At 32.2% G+C, this 18,986-nt stretch overlaps 3 protein-coding genes across 5 annotated transcripts in view; 1 reads left to right on the top strand and 2 right to left on the bottom strand.

The window, feature by feature from the left end:
• Window positions 1-251: 251 nt before the first annotated feature.
• Window positions 252-6,653, bottom strand: LOC139782530 (uncharacterized). 2 transcript variants are annotated; one of them, XM_071721557.1, is made up of 9 exons: window positions 6,408-6,653; window positions 5,975-6,046; window positions 5,512-5,563; window positions 2,601-2,821; window positions 2,196-2,522; window positions 1,838-2,055; window positions 1,500-1,659; window positions 1,294-1,408; window positions 252-463 (listed from the first exon to the last, which is right to left on the bottom strand). In XM_071721557.1, exons 4-9 carry the CDS (start codon window positions 2,716-2,718, stop codon window positions 421-423), a joined length of 981 nt encoding a protein of 326 aa, XP_071577658.1. In that variant the 5' UTR covers window positions 2,719-2,821; window positions 5,512-5,563; window positions 5,975-6,046; window positions 6,408-6,653; the 3' UTR covers window positions 252-420. The 2 variants fall into 2 exon arrangements, with proteins under 2 accessions (XP_071577658.1, XP_071577659.1); XM_071721558.1 differs by lacking the exons at window positions 5,512-5,563; window positions 5,975-6,046.
• Window positions 3,324-5,501, bottom strand: LOC139782527 (uncharacterized). The gene has a single exon (XM_071721553.1). It carries the CDS (start codon window positions 5,484-5,486, stop codon window positions 3,324-3,326), a length of 2,163 nt encoding a protein of 720 aa, XP_071577654.1. The 5' UTR covers window positions 5,487-5,501.
• A 4,674-nt stretch (window positions 6,654-11,327) lies between the features above and the next one.
• LOC139782528 (RISC-loading complex subunit TARBP2-like) overlaps window positions 11,328-18,986 on the top strand; it is a 33,552-nt gene continuing 25,893 nt past the window's right edge. Inside the window, exons 1-3 of one of the 2 annotated variants that reach the window (XM_071721555.1) lie at window positions 11,328-11,525; window positions 12,273-12,437; window positions 12,714-13,195. The gene's annotated coding sequence lies outside the window, so the exon portion shown is untranslated. Of the gene's footprint in view, window positions 11,526-12,272; window positions 12,489-12,713; window positions 13,196-18,986 lie in introns of both variants that reach the window. The other variant, XM_071721554.1, reaches the window with a different exon arrangement.

The following is an 18,986-nucleotide window of genomic DNA, read 5'->3' as shown; positions in this document are numbered from 1 at the left end:
AGGAACATAACATTGAAACATTGAAACTGTTACAGTTATGTTGCGTAATGTCTCTGAAACGTCTCTGCAAGATTGCAGCAACGTCAAAATGTCCGCTTCGGTCCGCAAGAAACGTTTATGAAATATTACAGAAATGTTTCTTGAACATTTCGGTGAGGTTGGTGCAATATCCTCTTTGGTTTCACTTGCAACATTGCAGAAATGTAAAAAAAAACGTATATATGCGGGAATAAATATTGTTAATAAAAAAACATAATTTATTAAATCACAATAGTTTTATTTTTTTTATTTGTAGAAATAGGTTAGTATTGTATAATATTTCAACAGATTATACATTTATATATTTATTATATTTATTATATTTATTATAATAATATATTATTTATTATATTATTTATTATATAGTATTAATATTAAAATTTATATTGCATCATCATCAGCGTCCGCTGTCTTCTGATGTTTACTGAAAATGAAAATAATAGTGTGATAAAAATAACGAAAGAGCATGTTATTTATTTAAGAGGACTTAGTAATAAAAAATTTAAACAAATGAGAAAAAAGTTAAATTAATTTTGTACTTCAAAAATTTATATATATAATAAAGAATTTCAGTATTTTTTTTATTTTTTCACATATATTCTATATACTATTTCTAAATCGAAAATTGGTCATTATGTAATTATTTAATATGTATTATGATCAAAGTTATAATTTTTTTCATTTTGTGTACAAGTCGACTCCGCTTTCAACGAAAGTTCAGGCAATGAATAGTTTGTTCGACCAATAATAAGAATACCATCATCAAATATATGTTATCTATATAATGTATTGTTTTATATGAATATGTTATTAAAATTCCTTTTCGCGCTTAACGCATTCCTTTTCACGCTTAACGCGCATGATGCATCTACTCTTATCTAACATTCGGTGAACAACAAGGATAAATATGCTTCATACACAACATGCGTGAAACGGAATGCATCTTAAGTATTATAAAAAGGCTTCGTTGTTACTTGAATATAATATCCAAAATACTATAAAAGATGTAAGAGATGATTAGTTCATTATTTCATCGTTCCAAAAGCTTTCGGTCGATTCGAACAAAAAATCAAACAATTTAAGTAACTGGAATTCTAATATATTAAAGGCAATTTTTTGTATTTTGTTTTACATTATATGTATAAGATAATTTAATAATAAAATGTAACATATTAGGAAAATTGTAGAAAATTAATATTTTATTGTCCAGTACCTTTTAAAAATCTATTAATTATACAATTTTTAAAAACTTACGTTTTTCTTTGTTCAAGACTGCGCTCGTGTCTTAAAGTGCCTTGCACAAGCCACTTGGAGATATAATGTGTGATATCTTTCTCTGTCACTTTGTCATCCGTAATACGCACAGCTCCTAAAACATTGATTAATATTTATATTTATAGTACTGTTTTGAAATTAAAGTAAAATACTAAAAATTAGTCGCACAACATTTCAAAACTTACGTATAATACACTTCGCGAGCAGCAAATCTTTGAACCCCATTTTTTTTAGCTTTCCAGCCCAACTATATTGTACAGCTATCTCATTTGTGATCGTTCTTTTTAAAATGTTTATAATCAATTCTCGGCTATCACGTCCGCCGATTCTATTCAACGAAATGGCCTATAAAAATTAATTTATTACAATTAGGAACATATACATATATTACACATCGACTGATCTTTTTCGCAAGCTCGTATCTCAATTTTACGAAATTTCTGGTTTTTCTGCTTAAACGCTTCGGGGTTGCCAGAATTAATGATGTATTTTAAAGTTTATGTATGTGAAAAAAAATATTTACCATTTGTTCAAAAAAGTCTTGGTTTTCAAGATCCTTCTCCATATTTTGAACTTCCTCATTGGTTTTTAATGGTAGAGCTATAAATTCCTGCAAAACTGCCATTTCATTATTTTTTAGGGTACCATTTTGGTTTTCTTCTAGTTTGCTGAGCCGATCATCTATTGACTTTAATTTCTCAAATATTTGATTTAGTCGTCTGAATATTTCAGGCAGCACATCTACAAAAAAATAGAATACAGACTTTCGGACACACATATAATAATTGTTATCGTAATACAAAAATAAGTAATTTTGTTTTTATTAATTTAATGCAAGTATATCAAATATATAATTTTGAAATATAATATTTTATACTAACCGTTGCCTTTGCCTGGAGTGACTGAGGCTTCTTTTGCAATATTTTTTTTCGAATTAGGATAGAATTCCTCGCTTTGCATTTTTTCCTTGGTAGGTTTATTGACAATAAACGATTTTGGCAATGATGGTGGTACTGGAAGTGACTTTTCCTTAGTCACTTGTTGATTTTCAGAAATACTATTATTGTTTTGATCGCTGTCGTCAGAAGTTGAAGACGTCTTTTTTTGGCGTGGTATACGTTTCTGATGTGAAATGTCGATGTCGGAAATATCCAAGTCGGAATATTCTTGGGCAAGTTTTACTTTGTCAATCCCTGATGCGTACGTACCTGAAAATTAATAGAGAAAACGACATAAAATCTCAATATTAAATAACATACATTAAAATTGTAAAATAATTTACTCACCTGAGGTCCCAAAAACGCGCAGAATTTTATGAGCAGTCCAAGTACAATCAGGACTGGCTTCTTCCATGATTGCTTTCCGAATTTTTTTTTCGTTCGTGTAAGGCGGCCAGTGACACATTGTTTTATTATCAAATAACCACGATGATGGCACCAACTGCAGTCCGTCATCAAAAAGCGCTATTGTAAATCACGACATTTTCAATCTCCTGTAAATATCCTACCTATGAAAGCAGTTAAAATAAATAATTAAAATAAATCTAGCTTTACAAAACAATATTAAGTTAGTATCAGACTATGCATTGGAGATTGAGGATTGAGAATTAAAGGTTGAAATTTGACCAATTGTATTTGATCAAAATGTATGTCATATAGAGGTGTGCGAATAGTTCGAATTCGAATCGAATCGAATCACAGTAGATTATACTATATGACATACTATATGACATACATTAATACATTTATTACTACGCAAGACAAGATAGAATGGGTAGAAATTTGTTACATTTGTTAATTATGTAATATAAATTGTAACAGTAATATATATCTATATATAATATACAAATACATTTTAATATTAAATTCGCTATCCAAACATCCTTAACTCATTACATAAAAAATCAGGACACGAGAAACAATTATAACAATTAAAGTTAAATTACGTTTTAAAATAAGTTTGAACATAAATTCAAAAGTCAAAATTCCATAAAACGAATAAAATATATTTTATGTATGTATGATAGGAAAAACAACGCTTAAGTTATCTTTGTAAGGCATTTTCCACATCTTAGCTTGAATTTTTTCACACGGCCATTCACGTACGCGATCTTCTTCAATCACAATTTGAATATTAAAAGTATTTGATTCGCAAGGTAGCAAGTACAAATTTTTAATGTGTTTTAATTTTTTACCAATAATTAATTTTGTGGTATCTTTACATTCTACTAAGTTTAAAACTGAAACTACGTTTCCATTTTCTAAAAGTACACAATTATTTCGTTGATTATCGCAGTGGATCGAGTATGAATTACAAAGAAGCATTTTGAATTGAGAAGCAACATTATATCCATCAATTAGAGGTCCGTTTTTATGAGATTTCTTGAATCGCATGTGATCATAAAAGTTAACAGGATTTGAGGCTTTTAAACCCAACATTTCTATTTCGGCGTACCGTTTTACTAGTTGCTGAAGAGGTTTATCTGGTTTACGAATCAATGTTTTAATATATGTCATATGATTTTCAAATGGAAACGCACTGAACTCATCTACGGGTCCATACTTTCTAACGTCTGCACAAATATGTAATAAATTGTGAATATTATGAGAAATATATTGTTCACCATAAATTTGACTGAATGTATTGACAAAATACTCTAGTAAACTTTGTGCATAGTCTATATTACCTGTATGTCTTGAAAGAATTGGGCTTACAAGAATTGTCATCGCAACGTGTAAACTTAAAAAGTTTAAATAAACATTTTTTCTTAAAATATTTTTTAGCACAACCGGACCAGTATATAAAAGGAACTGTCGAAATTCGGTGGCTTTCCAGAATCTAAAATCTTTTAAAGATCTCGGTCTTCGATTATACTCAGAAGGCACTGTATTTCGTAAATTAATTAACGCTTCTGATATTATTTGTTTCATGTGATTCGAAAGTTTCACCGAACTTGGTCCATCATGCCAAAGTAAAATTATTTTCTTGACAACTCCTAACCACACTAGATGCATACAATCTAGTGGTACGCCTGTTACAGGTTTAAAATTAGGAATGTTATTTAATATTGTTTCTCCTGTCTGATAATCGTTATATTTATGATTTATAAAATCTTCGTCAGTTCTTAAAACAAAATCGGTATTTACTGAGGGAAAACATATTCGTCCATTAATGTACTTTCTTTGAATAGTGCATTTCGTACAACTGTTGTAACCATTATGACTTTTAGTATTTAAAATAAAAGACTTAGCTGGAGCATCACATATGAAACCATGTATCTTAATTTCAATCTTTTGTCCGTCATGAATTAATTGATTATTTATTAAAAAAGTTGCTTCATCAACAAACTTTTGCAGGAAAACATTATTATTTGCAGGTTTTGCTTCGCCATAGTATGCTCCAACAATATATACCAATTTCGTTACAGAATTTGAACACAATATAGGCCACAAAGAAGCATTACTAGACTTCGCAATTGGCAGTCCATCAATATTTATAAAAACCCTAAGAATATTAGTCGGACCAACTTGTTGTACATAGTCCCGCAGCATTTTCTTAAGAGCTTTTTCAAAACCAAAATGATAGTATTGCATTTCTACAGGAATGCATTCGATATTTCTGGGAGTATTTAGCAAAGTCCGCGGATCTTTGGGAAATGGTAAACCTGTATGTTTCCGTAAAATAACCAACAAATTAGCTAGAGTCTTGTGCGATACACGGTCATTTATATACCAATAACACAAATCTGTTTTAAATTTATCATAATTTTCTAAATTTTGATTGTCAATTTCATCCGCAAATTCACTTTCTAACTCGAACTCTTCAATTTCATTTTCTGACTGTGAATCCTCAACTTCACGAGGTGATCCTACATTATCGAATTCGCCAGCTGAATCTATATTATTAACGATATCAGATTTAACAAAATTATTGCATAAATTGTCATCGTCGCTATCATCCGAATCAGTACTTGATTTTGGAATCGTATTGGTACTATCATTTTGATTTTGAGATATTAATTCTGGACTGTTCTCATCAGCGGAAGATATATGATAAGAACAACCCGGTGTTGGCTCAGATATGGCATCTAAATCTATAGCTGTATTTTTTGCAACTAGTCTTCGAATATGCCGTTGAGAATAACACGAAAATCTTTTCCGTTTTTTATCCATTGGGAAAATGTGATATTATACTCACTGCAAATTATTCTTCGGATCTTTTTACCGTAAACGAATATAATAATACAAACCTGTAATATAATATAACATAATTATTATTCTTCCTTTTTAAGACATTGAAACAATAAAAACTTAAGAGTACTATTAGTAAACTGAAAAAAATTAGAAAAATAAATAATTTTGTATTTTCATATGTTTTAGTTTAATTAATTTTAAAATAAGAAGTTAAATTATTTTGTACAACTTTAAAAATTTGTATATAAAGAAGAATTTTAATACTGAGCATTCTCATATTCAATAAGATATAGTTCTAAATAAAAAATTAGTCCTTCATATGTGTGTTACAATTAAAATTATCATTTTTTAATTTTGGACGAGTTAACTCCACTTTAAGAAAAACTTTAATAGCATGATCACAAATATATTGTATACTTATGCAACATATAACACAATATATTTATTATAATAAAAATTGCACATACTTCTGTTGAGTACTTCCTGTTGAATACCTTCTGTTGAATACGTCCACTGGATGCCGAATTTCTATGTGAGCCCTGTACACGTATGAACGAAAGGAAAAAAAGTCAGTTTAAGGCAGTAAATCGTTGATATATTGAACTGCAGTCTTTTTGTTAAAGCAGAGATATAGTTATATACCAACTATATTCTCTGCTTTAACAACATACATTTATGCAAATATGAAAAGTGCGCATGTGGCCATGGGACATGTTTATGTCGCTAAATTTCGTCGGTATGACGGTTATCTTAACCTGAATTTTAACGATTGATATCTCGCTTTGCGGGGCAGCTAGAGCGACGCTTTTTTCTGCCAAATTCTTTCGTTTTATGCAAAAATACACAATATTGTCAAGTTTCAGGAAAATAGTTGAGGAGTGAGCTCTCCTTTTGTATTACCAATTTCAGATAACCTCTTCCGGACAAAAAATATATGTGTGTATTTTCTTCGTAATCGACTGATTTACAACTTTTCTATTGAAAATAACAAGCCATCGATATTTCATGTGACTTTGTTATCGTATTTTTATATGTTAATTATTAGTATTGTCACCGACGAGATACTATTAAAGACCGACAATCCTGGGTAAATTTTCGTGACTGCCCGGGGGCCCGGTGGTAATTGAAGAATACTGACATTATCGACTGTTTTGGCTATTCGACTATTCCGAAAGAAGGAGTTTTACCTTATATAATCACTGTTTTATCATCAGAAATGTACAAATCTTTTATCATCGACGAGATGGTAATAGCTAAAAGTGCATGAAAGATAAAACAGAAATTAGCATATGAGTTGCCATAAATAAGAAAATATTTTATAATTTTTTCAATATTTGTATCTTTTTATTAATATTTTATAATTTGTTTGAAATAATAAACATATTATAAAATATTTTCTTATATATGGTAACACTCTTATAAATATATGTATATGTATACAATACACATTTCATATGTGTGTATGTGTGTGTGTGTGTGTGTGTGTGTGTGTGTGTGTGTGTGTGTGTGTTAATAAATAAATCATTTCCTTTTATATGTATATAACAGTATATTGTAAAGTATTTTTATATAATTGTCAATTAAATAAAAAATATAAATCTTAAAAAATTATAAAATATTTTCTTATTTATGATAACACTAGTTTTCCGCGAATTAGAATAGAAAACGCTAAAAGTTATTACTTAGTAACATTCTAATCAGTATATCAGATTCCCGATTGCGAATGTATCTTATTAATTCTTAATGCTGGCTCATATCACAGTACGCTTGCACGGTGCGCGAGTCTTTATATGTCGCTTCTCCGAAGTGCAGCGTATACGTATAAGAATATTTTATGAATCATTAACAAACAAAGATAAACGAGTGTTTTTATGAATATATATAGAATAGAATCATTTATTTACTTCAGTTTACAATGCCAAAAGAAGGAAACAATTGCTTTTATGAAACATGTATATCAATTGCTAATTTAGTGTTAAATTATTTTATTATTTTATTATTATATACACAAGGTATTGCAAGGCATAAAAACAGTGATTGCCACTTTTTCCATAAGATTCGATATATACATATGTATGTATGTACGTATATATGTATATGTAGTTTTAACAACTATTTAAAACTTACCAATAAATCCTATCACGCAGATATATTGTATATCATATATTTGTCAGATATTCATATCATATATTTATGCGATTAATATTTAATTGTATCATCACTCTAAGTACTAGTTCTTCTCCGATTACAGAAGTTAAGCAATATGTAAGATATGTTTACAATTTGGACGAATGTCCACTTGGAAAAACTATGTAACATTTACAAAGAAAAGAAGATTTCGTTACTCTTTCCTCGCTACACTTATGCTTCTTTCATATATTCCGCCAATGCTTGCTGTATGTTTTTATTTTTATCATCAGGATTACAATAATGTCATTAATATGGTTTTACGTCACTTTACGGATTATATAATTATGACAAAATTACCCACGCTGATTCCTTCAGTGTAGCGCGCGTGCGGCCCAGAACATCTAAGGGCATCACAGACCTGTTATTGCTCAATCTCGTGCGGCTAGAAGCCGCCTGTCCCTCTAAGAAGATTTGTTTGTACGTTGGTAGTAAAAACCCGCCGGCCGGATTATATAATTATGCCTGTGTGAAAGATAAAGAATGATTAATAATTAACATGCTTAATAAATAGCGATTGTGTGATGATCTAGCCTAGTGGAAAAATCCGACGCAAAATTACGAAATTTATAAATAATATACCTTTTGCAAGAAACATAATATATTCAAGTAGATATAAATAAAAATGACGTATATTTTTTGTCATAATTATATAATCCGTAAAGTGACGTAAAACCATATTAATGACATTATTGTAATCCTGATGATAAAAATAAAAACATACAGCAAGCATTGGCGGAATATATGAAAGAAGCATAAGTGTAGCGAGGAAAGAGTAACGAAATCTTCTTTTCTTTGTAAATGTTACATAGTTTTTCCAAGTGGACATTCGTCCAAATTGTAAACATATCTTACATATTGCTTAACTTCTGTAATCGGAGAAGAACTAGTACTTAGAGTGATGATACAATTAAATATTAATCGCATAAATATATGATATGAATATCTGACAAATATATGATATACAATATATCTGCGTGATAGGATTTATTGGTAAGTTTTAAATAGTTGTTAAAACTACATATACATATATACGTACATACATACATATGTATATATCGAATCTTATGGAAAAAGTGGCAATCACTGTTTTTATGCCTTGCAATACCTTGTGTATATAATAATAAAATAATAAAATAATTTAACACTAAATTAGCAATTGATATACATGTTTCATAAAAGCAATTGTTTCCTTCTTTTGGCATTGTAAACTGAAGTAAATAAATGATTCTATTCTATATATATTCATAAAAACACTCGTTTATCTTTGTTTGTTAATGATTCATAAAATATTCTTATACGTATACGCTGCACTTCGGAGAAGCGACATATAAAGACTCGCGCACCGTGCAAGCGTACTGTGATATGAGCCAGCATTAAGAATTAATAAGATACATTCGCAATCGGGAATCTGATATACTGATTAGAATGTTACTAAGTAATAACTTTTAGCGTTTTCTATTCTAATTCGCGGAAAACTAGTGTTATCATAAATAAGAAAATATTTTATAATTTTTTTAAGATTTATATTTTTTATTTAATTGACAATTATATAAAAATACTTTACAATATACTGTTATATACATATAAAAGGAAATGATTTATTTATTAACACACACACACACACACACACACACACACACACACACACACACACACACACACACATACACACATATGAAATGTGTATTGTATACATATACATATATTTATAAGAGTGTTACCATATATAAGAAAATATTTTATAATATGTTTATTATTTCAAACAAATTATAAAATATTAATAAAAAGATACAAATATTGAAAAAATTATAAAATATTTTCTTATTTATGGCAACTCATATGCTAATTTCTGTTTTATCTTTCATGCACTTTTAGCTATTACCATCTCGTCGATGATAAAAGATTTGTACATTTCTGATGATAAAACAGTGATTATATAAGGTAAAACTCCTTCTTTCGGAATAGTCGAATAGCCAAAACAGTCGATAATGTCAGTATTCTTCAATTACCACCGGGCCCCCGGGCAGTCACGAAAATTTACCCAGGATTGTCGGTCTTTAATAGTATCTCGTCGGTGACATTACTTACAGTATTCGATAACAATCAAATCGTGTCCATCTGGTATTAGCATTAGCTATCAGAAAAAGTTTTCGTAGTACTATCTTTATTTCAAAACGCCCTCGATTGAATAAGTAATGTCGTTCTTTCTTTTTTTGCTAATAAATTTACATACGCTTCTTTATTCTTCATAATCTTTACTTTACAGAAAGTTAATGTTAAATTAATTGTATCGGCCATGAGTAATGTAACGTGTCGAGTGTATTAGTTATTAGAAAAAATTTCGTACCAATAATTTCATTTTAAAACGCCCTCGATCGAACTGATGACGTCCTTTTTTTTTCTTGCTAATAAATCTGCAAGACAAGAGTGCGCGTGCGAAATGCGCGGCAATATAGGCTCGTTTATAAAAAATTTTGTGAGCAAAATAAATATTTAGTTAGGGAGTAAGCAACGGAGAATGTTTTATAATTTTTAAGTATCTTGGCGGCGACGATTCATCGTTTTTTATGGATGCACGTACCGCGCTGCGGGAACGATCGCGAAGAAATTTTTATATATACAATTTAACAAATAATACAATATTTAACATTAATTTTCTGTAAAGTAGAGGTTATGAGGAATAAAGAAGCACACGTACGAATAAATTTGAAACATTTACGACGAATTACGCGAACGAGTGCCTGTTCCTTAACGAAAGACGGAATGTATTCGTGGACACACATTTGAACTTGTTCGCACTCTCGATATTCATACACGTTTATTGAAGCAAACTCGCGCTCTCGTTCGCGTTCGTTCGCGATAAGTGAGAACGTCAAATACGCGACTCTCTTCGGTAATTATATAGAATACGGGCCTGAACGCGAATATAGAATCTCTTCAATCATTCAATTAATTATTAATTCCCGAGCGAGGGATTCAATACTCATTTGAAGCGTTTTTTCTACGCAATCTACGCGATTCACTCACTCGAATTTAAGTAGAAATCGAAACGGACGGATGAGGCAAGAGACGCGAATTTCGAGGTTATCGTCTCACTGCGACACGCGAGACAACGATTCTATTACGAATATTACGATTCGGATGTATCTCGCTTCGAATAATTTGTTTCTCATATATAATTCACTTACCGATCACGGAGGCACTGCAGAAAACCCGCCAAATCACAGCCGAGAGGATGATACGTACGGCGGCGTCCAGCACGGCATTCGGCGTTCATTTCGTCCAGCGACGGCATCCCACTCGTTTCAGTCGACACAAGAAGCAACGGAATATTCGGCGTATGTTCACTTTGCAACACTCCCTAACCGGATTTCTTTTCGTTCATGAGAAAGGAATTACACGAGCGACAACGACAACGTCTCGCACCGATGTTGAACGCGTCACGTATTACTTGCGCGCGCCGCTGCCGCCGCGTAGTCGGGCGAGACATCGAACGCGATTGGTTCGCGAGTCGAGCACCCGGATCCGGCCAATCACGTTCGGCCGCTCTGAGCCGCCTGCGTAGGCGGCCGCGGCGGCGCGACGTCGCGGCCAGTCGCGGCATAGTGCCGGGCATACCGAGACCGGGGGGCGACCGTTGAACTTGAAAGCAGCGTCAGTCGTCACAGTTCACAGTACTACAGTACTGCTTATACTGTGGCAGCGTACACGTTCAAAGTCGCCGCGCGGCCGATTGTTTTTGCCGGCGAGCGGCCTTGCCAATTGTTTTATCAACGCTCGGAGTAAGCCGAAGTCACTCAGCTATCATTCTCCCTGAATATCACACAGGTATGTATTATTCGGAACGCGGTCGTTCCTGCGATTGGCACTCGCTCCTCGTTTCGCGAGCCGCGGAAATAATCGACGCGCTCGACAATTTGCAAGTGTATCGTGTATCAAGTGTTTGTCGGAATGAACAAGTAATGTGAGCGGATCGCTCGCTCGAGGCGGAGACGTCGAGGCGAAGGTACGCATAGGCAATTGTGAATTGTGATTTGCAGTTTTGTTATGATATTCGCGGGCGATACTTAATCGTGGCGCTCGTCCCGGCATATTTCTGGACTCGAATGTATAGGTAGCATTCATTTATCTATCGATCCGTGTCGCGCTTTGAACGCTATGCCGGAATTGTCGTGCGATTTATCTCCGATTCTCACCGTAAAGAAAAAGAGGGCTGAGGGAGTCGTATCGAGTGATTCGAGTAACAGAACACCGTAATACATCGCCCGTTCGTGAATGCTTTAATCGTTTAATTATAATAATCTCGTATTTTTCGCGTCGCGTAAGTTATTAACGGCCGGCAGTCACGATTCTTCGTCGTGCATATTAATAATGCTTTACTTTCGCGAGATTTACGAGTTCGATACGTACTGCGCGTGCGATATTTAATTTCAATAGCGTATCTTTAATTAACCAACTGCGTGTCTTTATTAACCGTCCGCTCGACTCGCGTAGTATCACCGCGCGAGAAATCACCGTCATGCAAAGTGATCGAATGTTAACTTCCTATTGAAATTTGACATTTGCGTTTTACAGAGTCGCGAGTGCATTCGAGAAAATAGTTCCGAAATTCAGGAGTTATATCTTCAAGAGCATTATATCGTCAGCTACAATTAACTGAAGTGCAACCGTGCGAGTGCAATGAATAAATTCGAGAAAATGAAGAAACTTGAGGGATATCAGACGTTACAATCCGATACGGTTATTATTATTATTATACTTACTAGCTGTTAGCTGCTGCGCATCGTACCTGTAAGTTATTAAATTATTTTATAGTAATTTTTTTAATAATAATTTTTCTTAATGATGGTTTATTTTTATAATAATTCTTTAATTATTTTAATTAACTTATTTAATGAAAAAGAAGATAATTATTATTAATTAATTCAATTTTATTCTAATTCTTCGTAGCCTATCTATCCATATTTATATATCGATAACTTGATTTTATATTACCTGCTTTTTTATATTACACAGTAAAGTACTTCCTTCCCACGGGTACGACCTTAGCGAGGTGGGAGGGCTCAGTACCCCGAGGATGTTACCCAAGCAAAACTCGATCTTGTTCTGTTTGGATAAAAATCCAAAGACGGGGAAGCTAACGTACCCTCGTCCGTCGATTTAATTGAATAAACGAATCGTAGCCGGTTCGTCGCGTTTGCTTCGGGAGTGCCGTTCAAGTAATCGGACTAAAGGACTTTTTCAAAGTCCATTTGAAGAATATTACGGCGACGGAATATCTTCAAATGGGCTTTATAAACGGGAGTGCCGATACAGTGCATCGCGCGAAAGACTTTTATTCATAATTAGTCCGCGCGCGATTGTAGTTTATTATCCGCGAGTGTTTCTCGCGAGTGTCCTGTGCGGTGAGAGGAGGAGGAGGAGGAGGAGGAGAGACCTGATGTCCTGAGAGAAGGAGATCCGAGAGAGACATCGGGCACCGGCGGAGCAACCTTGGGGTGAGTATTATCTCTTTATCTGCATAAAATTAATTTCTTTACATTCGACAATATTATATATAAACAAAAATTTGGTTCTCCCATGGGCTCCCCGCTGTCACCCCGTAAACGAGTGAATTATCGTAAGTTACTACAGAAGTAACGCTCGCGTAAACGTAGTGTATGAGACACTTGTATACTAAATTACGACAATAAATTATTATATATACGCAATATTACATTTCATAGATCCGTTGCCTTAAAATGGACTGGAACAGATTAGGATTTAATACTTAATCTTGGATGATTTATATAAATTGATTTAATACGTAATATTTGTGACTGAATAACAAATACTTTGTTTTATCTCCCACACATCTTCCTTTTCTCAAAGATCTTTCAGGATTAAATATTATATAAATTGGTGCAAAAATGCAATATATATGCTTAAAGATATTTTTAGCATATATTACGATCGAAAATAAAGGAGTGCCTTGTAATATTTTAATTATTTAGTATATAATTTAACATATAATCTATGTAATCTCGTTTACAAAATCGTGTGTGTTCTTGATCACTAATTGAAATCATTTGTTCCTATAACGCACCAATTTTAGCCTAAACTTTTACAGTCTATCCATATGTATTGGTAACTGGTTTTTATACCAGTTAAAATATGACGTGAGATCCAATAAATGTTATTTTATGAAACAGAAAAATTTTTTGTAGCAATTATTTTAAAATTGATCAATTTTGTGTAAATTTAAATACTTGATTTTGAGGAAATAATATTTATTTTTAATACACTATAAAGTAATTTTGGAAGTATGACATACAATATGTAGTAACGAGATATAATTATCGAAATTTAAATTATGTTTGCTCGCAAGTGCATGAAATATTTATATTAACACAATATATTGTGCTAATGTGAATATTTGTACGGGAAGTTTATCATCCCTTTGGATCTCACGTCATTAATTTTTTACTTCTCACACTCTGGAGGTGAAACTCCGATATTCGAAACAAGAAATCGAAAATATAGGCCTTAGATTTTCTCAATTCGCGTTTATCAATTTTCTCTAATTTATTTCGCATTGTTAAAGTCTGCATGTTTGTATTACATGCATTTAAAGTAAAGTTCCATTTGCGAAAAGTAATTGAGTTTATTCGGATTACACGCGGTTCATTGAAGGTCTTTTGTCGAGATTCAGAGTTTCTGATTAATGTTCTCGTACTTATACACGGAGAGAATTTTCTCTTAAAATTTACCCTGAAATCATGGTAGTTGTGGGACAACATGTACCACCAAGAATTTTATGCGAGTTATTCTGATTAATATTTACCAGAATAAAAAATATTAATATCTATTATATTAAAATATAAAATATGTTTGATTAATTTTACTATAATATATCTAGGAAATTTCAATAATTTTTCAAAATTTACCAATCTGCTTGGTAATTTTTATCACGTTGTTTGTAAAATGTCTTTTGTATATTTTAAAAATTCCTTAGTGTTGCCAAGTTGTCCCAAGTTTGTAGTGAATTTAAGGGTAAAATATAACAAAAAATTCTCTCCGTGTAGTAAAATTCCTATTATTCGCGAAAAGTATCGAATTTATTCGAATTATATATACGCGGTTGATTAAAAGTCTTTTTCGAGATTAAGAGCCTCTGATTAATGTTCTTTTTATTTTTAATCGAAGATGTAATCACGTGTGTAAATTATAGTATATATATATATGACAATAAATAAATTTTGGACATTAGTTATTCCGTAATTAATTAGTTTAATTGCTATGGCCCTTCGCGACGCGGTCGTGTTTCGCGCATCGTGGGAAAGAGCGTAAAACCATTACGCTCATTTGCCGGCTATGACCAGTTGGTAATAGAAGGAATACTTCTCCTTCCTGTCAACACAAGGTAGGTTGGTGTCCAACACCACCAATATAATGTATATATAATAGGTAATATAATATTTCTTGCAAAAATGTGCATGTGTAATTGGATACGAAAAGGTAACGTTTCCAGTAATCAGTAATCACAATTAACTGCGAATAAAAAAATCTCTTAAACGCCTTTTAAAGTTTTATACACACTTCCCTAATCGTAATCGCGGGTAATCGCGGTCGCGGCTAATTAATATTAATAAATTAAACAAAGTAATAAATACGGGTAGGCAGGAATATTAGGTAATTAGCGTTAAGTAAATAGAAATATGGTTAGGTAGGAATAGAGAAACATATAGGAATATGAATATTATAGGTAGGGAATACATAGAGATAAAAGTCCGGGTAGGTATAGGACATAGAAATACGGAGGGATTATAATTCGTAATGTAATTATATAGAAAATCTGAAGCAAAGGATTACAGTTAACATCAAAATTTATCAATTATATCTGTATTAAGTTTAATTTGTACCAAATTTACTTTAAACTCATAGACGCACTTTTTACATTGATCTTGAAATCAGCATGACAATTTTTCGCGAAATTTCATATACTCTAAATTCCAAGTTACGTACAATATATTGTTTCGAAAAATATCTGAGAATAATATTTATAAACGTCTCTTATACTGAATATTTATTGAAACAAGTAGGAAATTGATATATATGTCACCATTATAGTCCATTAATGCGTCAGACGATTTTTAAAATAATTTAACTGTTTCGTGATTTTGGACAAGCGTGCATCTGTTCCTCGTTTAAAAATTAATTTTGTCGCATCACTATCCACAATTCTGTTTACAGCTTCATATACCTAAAACAAATTATTCTAATGTTTACCAGCAATAAATAATAATGAATTATTATACTATTGGAATCTAATAAAATACAATTATATACATAGTAATTAAAATATTATGTTACCTATATATACCATATACAAAGATAAATATCTAGAAAAATAAGAAAAGACGTAGATATAAAATCTGGTGTTCATAAAATTTACCTCTCTATGTCGTTCTTGTTGATTATCAAACTTAAAATTAGACATAATTATTAATATTAATTTATTAATATTATTTTAGATTAATAATGAATAAGTTTACCAAAACCAAAGAGCCATGTCAACAACAGTTTTGAATTGTGTACTGACCTATCGAAAATTAAGGTGCAGAAGTCGGAGATTCTGATCTCATTGGACGCGGTATCATTGTTTACGAATGTTCCTTCTGAGTTGGTAGTGGAGGGTTTAAAAAAGAGGTGGAAGTTTATAAAAACCAAAACAAGTTTATCTCGTACTGAATTTATTACTGCAGTCAAATTTGTACTGACTTCCACTTTTTTTACATTTAACGGTGTCACCTACAAGCAGACATTTGGATCTCCAATGGGCTCCCCTTTATCTCCAACGGTGGCGGACATTGTTATGGAGGATCTGGAGGAAAGGGTTTTGGGCGCATTGGACATCCATTTATCTTTTTATAGGCGTTATGTGGATGACTTAAATTTACAATAGAGTACGAAGATAATGGCCGACTTAGCTTTCTGGATTTGATGTTGATTGTAAGGGGTGACACGATTATAACGGATTGGTTCCATAAAGAAACTTTTTCTGGCAGACTATTGTCCTTCTTTTCGAATCATCCTATTCAACACAAAATAGAAACAATCTATAGCTTGGTGGATAGAGCAATTATGTTGTCACATCCCAGCTTTTACAATAAAAATTTAATTTTTGTCATTAACGTATTGCTTGGAAACGGGTATCCCATCGATGTAATATTCTCGCATATTAATAAAAGACTGAGGAAACTTCAGTCTGTAAAGAACAATAATAAAGGTAATGATTCGGAATGTGCAAAACAAGGGAAAAGTTTTATTGTTGTACCATATTTGAAACATACTTCCGAAATCATCGTCTCAGCAGTTGATAAATCAGAAAATTCAGTGGGATACCGTATTCTAAACAAACTCAGTGGCATCATCAAGGTCCAGAAGGATAAGAACGCCCATTTCTCCAATAATGACGTAATTTACAAAATCTGTTGTAAAAATTGTGATGCCTCTTACGTCGGTTAGACGAAGAGGCAATTACAAACCAGATTAAAAGAACACAAAAGCAATATAAGATTGGATGAGTCCAAGCATTCGGTTGTCTCTGAGCACACCACAAAATTTAATCATTCATTTGACTGGGATAATGCACGCATCTTAGAAATCGAGCATAATTACAAAAAGAGATTGACCGCAGAAATGATCCATATTAAAGAGCAACCTAATGGTATAAATTTAAATAAGGACACGGAATTACTAAACGATGCCTATTTTGATATTTTGAATCGGTTATCATAAGTGGTCTTTTGTAATAACAATGATTATTTGGTTGCTGTGCCCTTGCGATGCGAGTATTGTCTCAGTCGTCTGTTATCCTTTGCGACGAGCACACGCTTTTGTGAAACGATGGAAGGAATTCACCCTCGTTCTTTGTTTCATCGACCGCTTATGTGAGTCCGTTTATGAGTCTAAAGTTAACAATCAAATTATCGTTTGTCTTACGAAATTTCTAACTTTTGATATAGTTGCCACTAAGATGGTCTGGCGACAAAGATCTTACAATTGTACGGGTTTAATGGACGCATATGGGTCATGCAACGATCGAGGGAAACGACCGATTCTGCATGTAACTTGACGAATACTCGACGATATACTTCCGACTTCGCTATGACTAATCGACTATATGCTGGGATGAGACCTGATTAATGTAAATTGTAGCGGTGGATCGAATCTGACTCGTTGATTATAAAGTAATGCGAAATATTGTAATGCGTTACTCTTTATAGTTTTTTTAATGTTCTGAAGAAGGCCAAGTAAGGCTCGAAACGTAAACACGACTGTATACTGTTATTGAATTTATTAAATATATTCCTAACATCTGATATCTGCTCGAATTTGGCCGTTTTTAAATTATTTAGCTGTTGCTTTGTCGGGCGAAACTTTATTGTTATTAATAATAAATAATAAATTTATTATTAAATAAATAAGTTTTATAATGAAGTACTATTAAAGTGGTATAATTTCTGGATTAATGATAAAATTTACCTTATCGAGTTGCTCCTCAGATTGCAGGTGATTAATAATATTAATTAATGCGACAGACATACTGATTTCTCTATTAAATAAAAAGGATTCGACAAGTTTCTAATCAGTATATACAATAGAGATATCATAAAAAATATTTTTTTTATCAAAGAACTCTTATTACCTGGGCTTTATTCTCTCAAAATTTTTAAATATATATTCCAATACTTCGTTATTCTTTACATTTTTTGCAACAGTGAGTAGAAAACTGTTCACAAGGTGTTTGCGATGCAATATTACATTCTTGCAGTCTGGCATTTTTAAATCGCAGTTCTTCAATTTGTTGACTATTATGTTTAAGTAATCGATGATGATATAAGAAGACGCAGAGCAAGGCAGATATTCTAATAGTTTATTATCCGCTTTGGTCATCCATGTATCAAATACATCCCGTCTAATATTATAATTATTCGCCAAACCATTACAATATGCCCATTCTTCCCACCCTGGTAAAAGTCTACACAATACCGAGAAAGAATAACAAAATGTAGAAAATCAGTTTTTCATAGTTTCATAGTTTGATCGAATTTATTATATTAAATAAAAAATATGATTATATTATTCAAAATGTTATACCTTTCAGTGTTATTCAAATGTCGCTTTAATTTAGAAATGGCAGCAGCCTTGCAAGTGGAATCACCAAAAAGACATGGCCATTTCGCAGCTTCTTGCCTCAAGCATTTAATAAGATCATTAGGTTTTTCATTACGTTTCTCGGTATAT

The sequence above is a fragment of the Temnothorax nylanderi genome, unplaced genomic scaffold, assembly GCF_030848795.1.
Source record: "Temnothorax nylanderi isolate EJ_2023f unplaced genomic scaffold, tnyl_v1.0 TNYL_tig0421_pilon, whole genome shotgun sequence".
Taxonomy (NCBI): Eukaryota; Metazoa; Arthropoda; class Insecta; order Hymenoptera; family Formicidae; genus Temnothorax; species Temnothorax nylanderi.
The sequence above is the reverse complement of the archived record's forward strand: the minus strand, read 5'-3'. Positions and strand labels throughout refer to the sequence as shown.

Coding starts and splice junctions, on each gene's coding strand:
- LOC139782530 (XM_071721557.1), bottom strand. CDS start 2,718: ATGTGTCACTGGCCGCCTTACACGAACGAAAAAAAAATTCGGAAAGCA. Junction 2,523..2,600: donor GCGCGTTTTTGGGACCTCAG/GTGAGTAAATTA, acceptor ATTAATTTTCAG/GTACGTACGCATCAGGGATT. Junction 1,409..1,499: donor GCTCGCGAAGTGTATTATAC/GTAAGTTTTGAA, acceptor TCAATGTTTTAG/GAGCTGTGCGTATTACGGAT.
- LOC139782527 (XM_071721553.1), bottom strand. CDS start 5,486: ATGGATAAAAAACGGAAAAGATTTTCGTGTTATTCTCAACGGCATATT.